We start from the raw sequence: 13224 nt of genomic DNA on the forward strand, positions 1-13224 counted from the left end.
GGGGGGGGGGGGGGACGAGGGTATCACACACGCCGTCTCTTTGGTAAGAGCAGCAGCTGGCCTGAAAAGGCAGGTACTTTGAACCCATGTCTCCTTTTGGAAACAGAATTTTTCCGAGATGCTTTTGTGCACCTGCAATACGTGACTTTCGGAGCCAAACACACACAAGCACGCGGGGTGCGTGTCAAGGGTTGGGAGGATTAAGCCTGCTGGTGGCCGGTCTGTGCAAAAAATGTAGTGCGTTTTATTCTGGGGATCGTGTATTTACTCTGTGGATCGTGTAGCTGGTTTTAAGTTTGCTGAATTTTGCTTTAAGATGTGAAAAATTCCAGAGTTCCTTATTCGTCAAATGATTAGGTGTCTTCGAAGGACTCTGCCTTTTAAACCCGCATTTGTCTGCTTTTAAGTCTGCCATTGAAGACAGTCATTCGTAAATTCGAACCACGAATGTGGAAAAGAAGAAACTCCTAGGAATTGAGCTGAAAATAGTTTTAGACTTATGTAGTTTTCCAGTATTTCTGTATCCTGCCAGGCACTCACCTTCTTACCATCGTGGTGAGTTTGGATTTAAAGTTGTAGTAGGTAAAATGCTGGATCCAGAAGCAAATAAAGGATTAAAAAAATATTCCCAGCACAAAATTGTTTCAATGGTTTGGAGAGATGGTTCCCAGAGAAAAAATAACCACTTAAGCCCATGAAAATATATTCAGTCTCCTTATATTTATTTGTTTGTTTGTTTTGAGTTGGAGTCTCACTCCTTCGCCCGGGCTGGAGCGCAGTGGCAAGCACGCCCACCGCCACCCCGGCATCGACCTGCTGGGCTCCAGCGGGCCTTTCGCCTCAGCCTTCCAAGTAGCCAGAACTACAGACGTGCGCTACCATGCCCGGCTAATTTTTATTTATTGTAGAGTCGAGGTCTCGCCAATTTGCCCGGACTGGTCTCGAACGCGCGGGCTCAGTCAATCCACTCGCCTCGGCCTCCCAAAGTGCTCGGATTACAGGCTGAGCCAACCAGCCCGGCCTCAGCCTTCTTAGAAAGCAGTGAAATGAAAACCCAAATCGCAAGTTGCCTTTTCTGTGTACCAGATTGGCAAAACATTAAAAACTTTTGGGTGTTGGTGATGAGGTGAAGCAACTCTGACAAATAATGGTGGAGTGTAATTCTAAAACGATCACTTTCTAAAGCGAATTTGACATTGTCTCCTAAAATGGAAGATTAGACACATGGACCTAAGCTTCTCAAACTTGAATGCACGTTTCGCTCTCTCAGGGAACTTGTGGAAATGCAGATTCTGATTCATTGGTTTGGGGGTAGACCCAGAAATTTTTCCTTTCTCACAAGCTCCTGGCTGGTGCTTCTTCTGTTGGCCCCCTGGGCACCTGGAGATAGGCGGTGAGAGTAGAGTGTTCAAAGTAACAGCTTTTGTAGAAGGAGTGCCGAGTAGAAGTCTGTAAACAGGAGACTAAGTGGATACCTTGTGTAGAGTCATGTTAATTAGGAAACAGCAGTGAAAATGAGTTAACTAGAGCTACAGATAATTGCTACATGAATCTCAAAAACAACATTCAGTGAGAAGCTGATTACAGAACACCATGTACTCCTGTATGTTGTTGGATTGAATTTAACATACCAAACCAAATATATTGTTTAGGGATACATACAACTATAAAGAAAAGGAAAGTAATCCTAGAGCAACTTTTAGGATAGTAGCTACCTTGCCAGGGGGGTGAGAAGAGAGAGGAATAGCATTAGGGAAGGACAAATGGGGACCTCGAAGTAGTAATTTCGTCTCTTATGCGAGGAGGTTTGTATATGGGAGTTCATTTTATTGCCATTCTGTGTATCTCACCAGGTCAAAAATATTATTTGGGATGTGTTTAATACAATGTTTAAAAATTTAAACAGTCACAGTTCTCCTATTGAGTAAGGAGATTAGATTCAAATTTCTTTACATCTAAAATATTGTAATTTTGCAGTAGGGGTTGTGAGAGTGATGAGGGGTTTTTAAAAAAGTTAGAAAAATTGTAATTTTACCTGTTTTTAGAGATTAGATATGAGTTTAGGTATATTGGCCTTATTAGAAAAAATAATTTTTCTGGCTCCATTTTTTTAAAAAAGCTCAGTTCTCAAGAAATACTAGAACTTCACTGTCACCTATAGGAAGTGAAAGGAAGGAGGGTATTTAAAAAAGGGAAGTTTAAAGTATAAAGGCATTTTTCTAAAAACCCTGACAACCCACTTGCTATTTTTAAAAATGATAACCATCCATGCAAAAGCAAAAATACTGTGACAAGAGTTTGTAAATATTATTTGATAGTTTTTACTCACTGTAGACACATTTGCAGTTTTCTCATGATTTTCTGTTAATCTTTGAAATTTCCTTCTAGATGCTATTCATGCAATATTAGTGTACAGTCAAAGTGCAGAAGAACTTTTGAGGCGTAGAAAAGTCCACCGAGATGTCATATTTAAGTACTTGGCGGCACAGGGGGTTGTTATACCTCCAGCTACTGAAAAGCACAATCTTATTCAGTATGCAAAGGATTTTTGGCAAAAGCAATCACAGCTGAAATGGAAGGAAACACCAGAGCCAGTGACAAAGACAGAGGACATCCGTTTCTTTCAACAGGTAAAATAGATCTTATATTCTGAACCTTTGTTCTCTTGGAACCTGTATAGATAATCTTACATCTAGAGAGCATGTTTAATAATGTTTTATTTGTATTTTTTAATTTTAACTTTTCTTCATATTCTTTTGCATCCTAAAGGAAGATAGACCAATAAAGCAACTCAAAGATAATATTTCTGACATTTAGTGATGCATATAGAATAACATAGATTTATGAGGAAAAGTATTTTTCAGTATCAGTATTAGTATTGATGTTTTTCAGAATCATCGAATGAGGACTACTGGATTTTTATAGAGTATATGCACTGTACATTTTAGATATTGAATAAATATTTGAATGCATTTGAGTGAACGTTCAGGTAATTTGCCGACTTTTTATTTAGTTGTTTTGTTGTTGTTGTTGTTGTTGTTGTTATTCTGAGTCAGAGTCTCACTCTGTTGTCCAGACTGGAGTTCAGTGGCATGCTCACGACCATTGCAGCCTCAACCTGCTGGGCTCAGATAATCCTTCCACCTCAGCCTTCCAAGTAGCTGGAACTACAGGCATGCACTACCACATCCGGCTTATTCTTGATTTATTGTAGAGATGAGGTCTCGCCCAGTTGCCCAGGCTGGTCTCGAACCCCTGAGCTCAGGCAGTCCTCTCGCCTCAGCCTTGCAAAGTTCTGGGATTACAGGCTTCAGCCACTGCACCCAGCTTGATTTGCACTTTTAAACTACATACCACACTGAACGAATGAGGGTTCACAGTGAGAAAACTCTGCCTTTGCATTAAGAAAGGATCTTCTAAGGGCTTTCTGTATATACTAAAGAGAGCATTGACTCTGAAATCATAGATGCAACTTCAAATTAGAGTCTGCCATATTCTAGGTGTATGAACGTAGACAAATAGCTTGACCTTTCTGAGCCTTGCTTTCTTCATCTGTAAAATGGTCATTACAGTTCTATCTATGTCATAATCTTTTTGAGAAGATAGTGGGAAATAGCTCTGAAGTACCACACAGTGCCCAACATATTAAATACCAGGTGCTCGGTAAACCTGCATCTCTTGCCATGTCAGAGAGCTAGGTCGCTCTGGGTTGCATAGATGAATGAGACCTAGCCTATCAGATACATTTTTGCGGTGACATTTCCTTTGAAAAAAGAGCAATAATTATATAAAATTGTTCCCAGTCATAGAAAATTGCCTATTCCCTCATCCTAGGAGTGTCTGTTTAAAGACGACGAAATGCTTTCTTATTTCAGCTTTACTGTGATGTGATTTGTATGTGAAGTGCGTTGATCAAAGATGCATTTCAAAGGTGTTGACAATTGAGAAATGCTTATATAAATTATTATTGATTGCTGTGCTGGTATTTTAAAAGTTCTTGTTAAACCTTTCTTAGCAGAATTTTCAGCTACTTAAGCTGGAAAATTCTAAAATGATTTTTCTCCTTTTTGAGAAAAGGTTTCACTATGCACGATGGATTTATGTGAGTTCACATATGGTTCATTTCCTCTGCTGTAATCAGTACATTCAGACTTAACTGTGAAACAGACTAGATAGGAAAATAGAAAAGAGTCAGGCCTTAATTTTGTGTTTATTTTATTTGTCTTTATCAGCCAGTGAAAGAAGACAAAAAAACTGAAACAGTTGATTTTCGCCGCCTGGGAGAAGAGTTCTGCCACTGGTTCTTTGGACTTCTGAATTCCCAGAACCCTCTTCTGGGACCACCGCAAGATGAATGGGGGCCCCAGCACTTCTGGCATGATGTCAAGCTTAGGTTTTATTACAACACATCAGAACAAAATGTGATAGACTACCATGGAGCAGAGATCGTAAGCCTGCGTTTGCTGTCTCTAATAAAAGAAGAATTTCTTTTTCTCAGCCCCAACTTAGATTCCCGTGGGCTGAAATGTGCTTCTTCTCCTCATGGTCTGGTTATGGTTGGAGTTGCTGGGACTGTCCATCGAGGGAACACTTGTTTGGGCATTTTTGAACAAATTTTTGGACTCATCCGCTGCCCTTTCGTGGAGAATACTTGGAAGATCAAATTTATCAACCTGAGAATTGTTGGAGAGAATTCCCTTGCTCCTGGAGCATTACTGAAACCAGCTATTACATTTGAACAGAGTGACTTAGAGGCCTTTTATAATGTTATCACTTTATGCGGTACCAACGAAGTACGACTTAACATAAAGGAGGTGTTGGAGAGTGGAACTGGAGACCAAGGCTTACGTAGTGGGAGTGAAGCCATGCTGAACAAAAGAGAGCTGAGCTTATCTAACCCTCTCAGGCACTGAGCACTGTATGTCTTCGACACAGAAACTTTTCTAAATACTATATCAGTAATATCTAAGTGATTTCAGATGTGAGGAGTGACATATTGTTGAAATATCTTTCTGGATTACAGACTGGCATATGAATACTTACCTATTTCTACCTGAGTTGCAGCAAATCTGAGAGCTTAATACAAATAAATCCCACTTTAGATGTTATAGCTAACTGTGTGCCTTAGAAACCAGGTAATATTTTCATTTTACTTAGTGAATATTCTGCTAATATCATGTGGGAAAGGATTAATAGTGTTCAAGGCTTCCTATCTTTAAGTTTCTCATTTACTCTTGTCCAAATCTGGATAATTGAGTATTTTTTAAAATGCATCTCATTATAGTATTATTTAAAAAAAAAAAAAAATTTAGAGATGTTTAATGTAAAATCAAAGTTCTCATTTTAGAAAATTTGGATGACATTTTTATTGCAAAAGTCCAGTAATTTGCCAGGTAAAGTAAAACTTACTGTCACTTTAAATATTTGAAAAACATTTTTCAGAGTTATGTGTTGTAGTCCAAGCTAAATATCTTTTAAAATCTACAGCACTTTCCAAACTATTTTGGGCAGTGATAAATGCTGTACTTAAAACAGTCATAAATCTTACCTAGGCTTCAGTGAACAGTTTTACAGAGCATTTATTGTAATACCATATAAAGAAAATATGCTGTTGAAGTTGATGTTTTTTATAGGGTGCCCAGTTCCTAACTTTTAAGTTAATTACTGTTCTTCCTCTTGATCTTGACAGAAGTGACAAAACAAACCTCAGAAATTTATAATGTGAGTATACATGTATACCTGTGTGCATATGTGTATCTCACATCATAATTTAAAAATTTTCACCTTTAATTTGTATTACTAGGTTTGAGTTACAAGATTTGAGTTGCCAGATTATTGACGTACTTGCTTTAAAAGTTCAAGTTCCTCATCATCCAGTGGCTATTTGCTGATCCTAGATTTAGTTAGTGATTTTAATTTATAAAAGTACCATTTGGAAAAAAATTCAACTGTAAAATGTGACGATATATTGTACCTATTACTTTTTACACTTATCTCTGCTCATAATCATCTAGGGAAATCAGTATGGATTTTGAAAACGGGGAAAAACTCCTATGCCTCTTATGAGTAGTACAAACTAATATGTCCTAAAATAAGAACTTAATAAAGGAGGGAAATCCCTTTGCTGTAAAAAATAATGTATTGTTTAGATTTAATTTACAGTTGTGTTCCTCTTAAAGTTTTAGGCATTTAACCAAAACAAAGCAAACTACACCATCTGTGTAATATAATTAGGTATAAAGAAGCAGCAGTTTGCAAAATAATGACGTATTTTTATATGGTGCACAATTCAATAAGGTCACAAGTCCATCTTTACCCATCTGATAGCCCTGCTTGGGTTTTTAAAGCCAAGTTACCTTTTTTCGTTAAGCTTAAGTAGTATTATAAAGTGTAATAGATAAACATCCTAAGTAAAAGATAAAATTAAGAACCATTCCTATCTCGTTGCGCTATTGGTGTCAAAATCTGCAGAAATATTACTGCAGATGCTCAGAAAGGGTAGGGATTGCCTCTAGCTATCTTCAGTGTTGAGTTTTTTAATTTGTGTAAAGTCCAAATAAGTCTGCAATTTCTGCACATAGCTTTAATCAGCCTTAACTTGAAATCTTTTTGATGGATGAAGCTTCTTGACAATTGCGTTGATCGTTTATTTCATATCCGTATCTTGGCACACTGTAGAGTATCATGTTTGGAGTGAATGGATGAATGAATAAGCAAAAAGAAATTTGCATACTGTAAAAAAAAGGTTTTATCTTCGGCTCTTCTTATCAGTGGGTGTTTTTGGTCATACAGTCTGTTTGAATTTCACATGGGTACACAAACTTTTAGGATTCCAAAATAACTCCGGTTTGGGAGAACTACACTGACCTTGAAGACCAGAGTCAGTGGGATAAATGTGAGTATATAAGCAAAAAAGACCTGGAGGAATTAAAATTTGTTCATGAAGCTTGGAGCTTAATGTGACTTTTGAGAATGATCAAAAAGCACAGTGCAAGGATCGAACTCTACTTTTACTACCACCTCTAATGGTCTGATTATGTTAGGGATTGGCACAGAAAGAACACAACTTTAGGTCTTTCTTTTGCTTTATTCAACCCAACTGGTATTTAGAAAGTCTGGAGTCAGGTAGTAAAGAATGCAGCACTCTACACATGACTCGTAAAAATTGAGTGATGAAACTAGGAGGCCATCTGAACTTTCATTTGTTGTAGGCTAATTTGCCGTAGCCTAATAGCAGGGCATACATATTAAGTATTCTTTTTTTGTTAAAATAAAATCTTAATAGTTACATTAGTATATTTTGTTAGTATCTGGAATGCAAAATAGAGTATTTCATGTGTCTTATTAATTAAAATACCAACTATAAGGGGAAAAACTCTCAAAGGCAACTTGCAAATGGCGAATGAGATAGCAGATCAGAAAATGTTCCTGGGTTTTCAGAAAGGTAGTATTTTTCTGTTAAGGAAGGCTAGTTACCCAGTCCCAGTAAGGAATTGTAATAGTACCAGAAAAGGATTTAAAGACTAGTGTTTTAAAAAATAACAATGGAGCCAGGTGTGGTGACTCACGCCTATAATTCTACTACTTTGGAGACGAAGTCAAGAGGATTACCTGAGCCCATGAACTTGAGACCAGCCTTGGGCAATGTGGCGAGACCTCATCTCTAGCTGGACATGGTGGCGCTTGGAAGGCTGAGGTAAAAGGATCACCTGCGCCCAGCAGGCCAGGGCTGCAGCGGCCGTGAGCATGACACTTCAGCCTAAACTGAGTGAAAATCACATGATGTTTTTCTTAGGATTTCTATTTTTACAAATGTAGATGTCCTTTTCTTCACTGGTTCTTAATTTGGGTTGTGGATGGTGGTATCAACCTTTTGAAAAGGTTGAGTTATGTTCTTTCTCCTCAGAAAAAATGATTGTGTATATTACAATTTTTGCATATTTCAGTGAGTTCTTGAACCTCCCTAAATACGTTTGTGAGTCCTGTAGACATCCTTATATTTAATGTTAAAAATACTGCCATATAATTACATTTCCCCCAGAATACTCTCCTATATTAAATAAAATTATTTTTGTAAACTTTTGTGATATTGCTGAGTTCCTAGGCTAGATGACTAAGATCTTCTTATAATGAAAGGATAATCTCTAGGAAATCTCTTAGTTTGCAAGGGTTGTCACTTGTTGCTGCACTACGTTGCCTTCTTACACATAATAGATTTTTGATGAATACTTCTTGACTGATCTTCAGGATGAAGGTTATCATTTGCTGGCATTTATTTCCAAGTAGCTTGCATTATGACATTTCATGCTCAGAACTTTCAGTAGTGCTGCATTACCTCCAAAATAAAGTGTCCAGATTTCATCATCTGGTTTTCATCACCACCAAGTTCTGACCCCAGTCGTTTTCACAGTTTAGTACAGCCAACATCTCCTTAGTTGTCTCTGTCTTATCTTTTGCCTACTTGGCCCTGCACTTTTACACCAAAGTGTCCAAAACTGTAGAATTTAATTGTGTTACAGGCATTTTGTTTTTTAAAAATGGTTAGATATAAAGACAAAACCTACCAAAATACTGTGAAGTGGAACATAAAAATATTCAGAATTTCATTTTATTTTGACAAGATAAATCGAGTGAAGAGTAATGAGCATACTTTGGAGAACATGACACAAATGTAAAATAATAATTTTAAAATAATACTCTTATCTCAAACCAGGCAAAGTAGGGATCAAAGGGAAGCCCAAACCTTACCTGTATGATGGCCACTTGTATACCTAATCTTGAAATGTACCCCATCTTTAAAGTGAAATACATTTTTTTTTAAATCCAGGAGAAAAAAAGTTGTTTGAAATCACTCCAAAATAAAACAGATTAGAATCTTACTGCATTCACTCTGAAGAAGTTACATAAAGAAGAATTTTAACATATGGCATATATTAATAAAACATTTTTCCAAAATCCAAAAAAAAATAATTCTCAAGACCTTTGCAAAAACCTTAAGATGATACTGTTTAGTAACAATTGCATATTGCTAATTCCAATGAAGCGTTTTAAAAATAAGAATAACGTTGGAAATATAAATATTCCAAAGCTTTCAGAGCTAAAGGCAGAGCCTAGATTTAGACCCAGACATTTTGAGTTCAAGAGCCATGTGATAGCTACTGACTACACTACACTGCCTTCTGATACATAATAGATTTTTGATGAATACTTCTTGACTGATCTTCAGGATGAAGGTTATTATTTGCTGGCCTTCATTTCCAAAATAAAAATGCCTTTAATCTGTATTGTTTATCTAAATACAATAGCAATATTAATCGTACTACGTTCTTGTAATTATACCTCTTGAGTTGCTCAGTTAGTGATTTGAAACATCTTGGAGAAAAGACAGAATATTCATGTTAAGCAGTATTTCCTATAAAGAAATTGAATAAAAGTAATTGGGTAGCATAAAAAGAGGTAACAATTTAAGTCACATTTCTTGAACCCACCAACTCTCCACTGACTCTAGTTCTCTTGCCTTCCTGTTTAGGACACCATTGTGCTTTTAGTGTCAGGGAGAGTCTTTGCTTCCGTTTCTTACCACATCCGGATGGAGCATGTCTGTAGTATTGTTTTCTGTTTCAGCTGCTGCCTCTCTGCCTAAGCCTTCACTAATATTTCTACACTTTCATATTTCTTACATAATTGTGACATTGCAATCCATAAAGTACAGTTGACATCATAACATTTTATGCTCAGGACTTTCAGTAGTGTTGCATTACCTCCAGAATAGTGTCCGGATTTCATAATCTGGTTTTCATCACCACCTAGTTTTGACCGCAGTCATTTTCACAGTACAGCCAACGTGCCCTGAGTAGGCTTCCTAGTACCTTTTGCTTACTTGGCCCTCTGCTTTTATACCCAAGTATCCAAAACTGTAGAATTTAATTTTTATTCTGCATCACAGGCAGTCTGATAATACATTGTAGAAAGAAAAAAACTTATTTAAGCAGTTAACTCATAAAATTTCTTCAGTAAATCAAGCATTTTTCCTCTGTAGGGGTTTTGTAAAGGGTGTCTCTAGAATAATCCCAAATCTTCTGCATGACTACTTCATTTTTTATCTTTGAGGCTGCATCACTTTCATCTTAGCTTAAATATTTTCTCCTCCCTAAGTAAATTCTCTTAGTATTTATTAGAGCATCTTGTTTGTTTCCATTGTAACATTTCAAATATTATTAGTTAACTTACTAATTTATCTCCCCCACTTGATTTTAAGCTGAGAGCAAGGACTGTAACTGATTCATTTATATTGCATTTGTTTTGCTTTGCACAGAAACTAGATATCCAATAGATATTTATTTATTATTTATAAGGAAATGAGTTTTACTTTTTATTCAAGCCTTATGTAGTCCCAGACCTTTGCCTATCTAGCTGATTAGGTAGTTTCTAAGGTCTGCTGTGATGTTAAGGTTACATAGTATTGTGGATTATATGTCTTCTCAGCAACTCAAGAATATTACTTTTAAAGGAATCTAGTTCTTTGTTGGGAAAACTGATTTTCTGTTATTTTGCTTCATAAGTGATGCTTATTCAAAAGTACACTTTTATTCTTCATTTCTTCAAACAAACTTATACATTAAGTATACATTTGGGTAGTGTGTGTATTGCTGTCTACAGAAGGAAAGCAGAATGATGAAAATATTCTGTGTCATATCTAGACTAGAAAAGGGAAAAAGTGAATTCTGTGTGTTCTCATCACTAGAAATTCTGAAGTTGTTTGAAACTGCCTTGGGGAAGCTCTTACCTCTGACCTTTTTTGTTTTATTAACTTTTGTTTTGTGTTTTGCTTGCACTTTGCTTCCAGTCTATAGTGGGAAAGTAGTTTTTACCTTGTTGTGTATGTGCTCAAAATATGTTTCCATGTTTTAGTCAAGAAAAGTACAAAGTGTTTGACAAAAAGTCAAGCTAAAGGCTAACAGTAATCCCTATTAAAAATAAAGATGTTAGTAAAATAAATATAAATGATTCCTACAAAGAGACTGAGTAATAGGAGTTGGTAAATATTTAAGAATAATATTGAGGACAACAGACAGATTCAAGATAGGCTTTTTTTGGGGGGGGGGCGGAGTCTTACCCTGTCGCCGAAGCTGGAGTGCAGTGGCACACCCATGGCCACCGCAGACTCGACCTGCTGAGCTCAGGCGACCCTTCCTTTTCAGCCTTCTAAGTAGCTGAGCCTACAGGTTTGCGCCACCAGGCCTGCCTAATTTGTTTTAGATTTATTGTAGAGATGAGGGCTCGTCATGTTGCCTAGGCTGGTCTTGAACCCGTGGGCTCAGACCAGTTCTCTCACTTCCGCTTCCCAAGATGCTGGGATTACAGGCGTGAGCCACCGCCCCAGACAGGATAGGCTTTTTCTGTAGGATGCAAGGCCCTGCATGGTTGCTGCCCATAAAGTCATTGAAGATTATTCCAAAAAGTTTTTGGAAACATTTATTTAGCAAAGACAGCAAGTGTTGCTGTAGTAACTGCACTGATTGTGTTTGTTTGGATTTATGATAGAAAGAGCCTGGAGTATAGAAACAAGATAAGAACTTTAAGGCTGGGAATTGTCAGGACAGTTATAAAGTCACTGGGACATTAATAGACTTCTAGGAATTAAGAGAAATTGAAGAGCAAGCCATAATTTTAAGAACAATCTTATGCTAGAGCAAGAGTTTAGGATTGAGAAAAAGGTTGATTTTAAAGAATGCATTCGTGTTTTCTCTTAAATACTTCTCAATACGATAAGCATTTATTGAGCACTTAGTATGTGCCAGGCATTTTAACAGAGGGCACTTGGACATAAAGTAGCTTCTTTCTTTTAGTTTCTTAAACTATTCTCACTTTGTTTAACTTGTATGAAGTAATTTTTACTGTTAATAAATCATTTATGTTTTTTACAAAGTGCTTCTCTGTATGTCTCAATGATGCCCTTCTGACTGTTTAATCATTGTTGTCTTTTGATGTTTATCTGAATTGTACATAAAACCCTAACCTTTAGACTAAAGCAACACTGCTAAAAAAGTGATGGTTCTTGGTAGTCGTTTATATAACTTGGCACTTTCAAAGAGAAAAAAGTGTACTGAAACTTTTTCCCACATACTCCACATATGTTTTGTGAATCTTATGCACATAATTCCTGTATTTTATACATTTTAAATGTAAGATATGATTTGCATAAAAACCCCATTCATGTTTTAACATTTATTGTAGGTGCATATGTACACAAGGGCTGTGTTGGTCGGTTTTAACCTCAGCCGACATGAAGTTAACAATGTGTTCATTTTACAAAACAATTGTCTTTCCTGGTCATTTTAAGGCTTGTTAATTTTGCATTTTATGGTTGATACTCTTATCTCCAGTTCACAAGCTTACTGAAAAATGATGAAAATACCAACACATGCCATCATTCATAAAAATGCCATTATTTATTTTTATTTTTATTTTTGAGTTAGAGTCTCACTCTGTTGCCCAGACGAGTGCAGTGGCACACTCACTGCAGATTCGACCTACTGGGCTCAGGCGATCCTTCCACCTCAGCCTTCCAAGTAGCTGGAATTACAGGCACATGCCACTATGCCCGGCTAATTTTTTTTAATTTATTGTAGAGATGAGGTCTCGCCAAGTTGCCCAGGTTAGTCTCGAACCCATGGGCTCAGGCGGTCCTCTCACCTCGACCTGCCAAAGTGCTGGGATTATAGGCGTGAGTGACTGTGCCCAGCCCCCCCAAAATGCCATAATTTAAATAATGGAAAGAACTTCCATGTGAGTATAAAATTAGAATACGTATTTGTTGTGCCAGAGATTCTGTCTGTGAGATGTGTTCAAACATGACATGAAACAGATGAGAAAGGATAATGCCATCTGAACTTTTTTTTTGCCTGTACTGCATCCACCGTTACGTGTCAATAGCACATTGCCTGTCAAGCATCTATATTGTCACCATCAAAGTTTTCACAGCATTTTTAGAGTACATCGATATCTCTGGTGAGTGAATTAAGTTAGGAAGTTACTTCCTGAACAAGTGTAAGATAATACATCCCAGTTTAAAATTTGTGTATGATGGATGTGTCCAAAATTAAAGAAGCATCATTCAGAGTTGTAGTCTTTAAAACCAAGTACAGCATGAGACACTGTTGCTGAGAAGCTTGTGAAAAGTCTCAACATTAATAACCAGTATAATCAGAGTTCTGCTGATAA

The 13224-nt window shown here is 36.9% G+C and overlaps 1 protein-coding gene across 1 annotated transcript in view; it reads left to right on the forward strand.

Moving 5' to 3' along the window:
* The window catches only part of CUNH3orf38 (chromosome unknown C3orf38 homolog), a 7579-nt gene extending 1050 nt beyond the window's left edge, over positions 1-6529 (forward strand). The window contains exons 2-3 of the mRNA XM_008061361.2: positions 2385-2630; positions 4233-6529. Of these exons, the coding sequence (XP_008059552.2) occupies positions 2385-2630; positions 4233-4913 (927 nt within the window). The 3' untranslated portion in view covers positions 4914-6529. The remainder of the gene's footprint in view (positions 1-2384; positions 2631-4232) is intronic.
* Positions 6530-13224: the final 6695 nt, after the last annotated feature.

Source organism: Carlito syrichta, unplaced genomic scaffold (genome assembly GCF_000164805.1).
Source record: "Carlito syrichta isolate Samal-C Ts95f unplaced genomic scaffold, Tarsius_syrichta-2.0.1 Scaffold305216, whole genome shotgun sequence".
Classification (NCBI taxonomy): domain Eukaryota; kingdom Metazoa; phylum Chordata; class Mammalia; order Primates; family Tarsiidae; genus Carlito; species Carlito syrichta.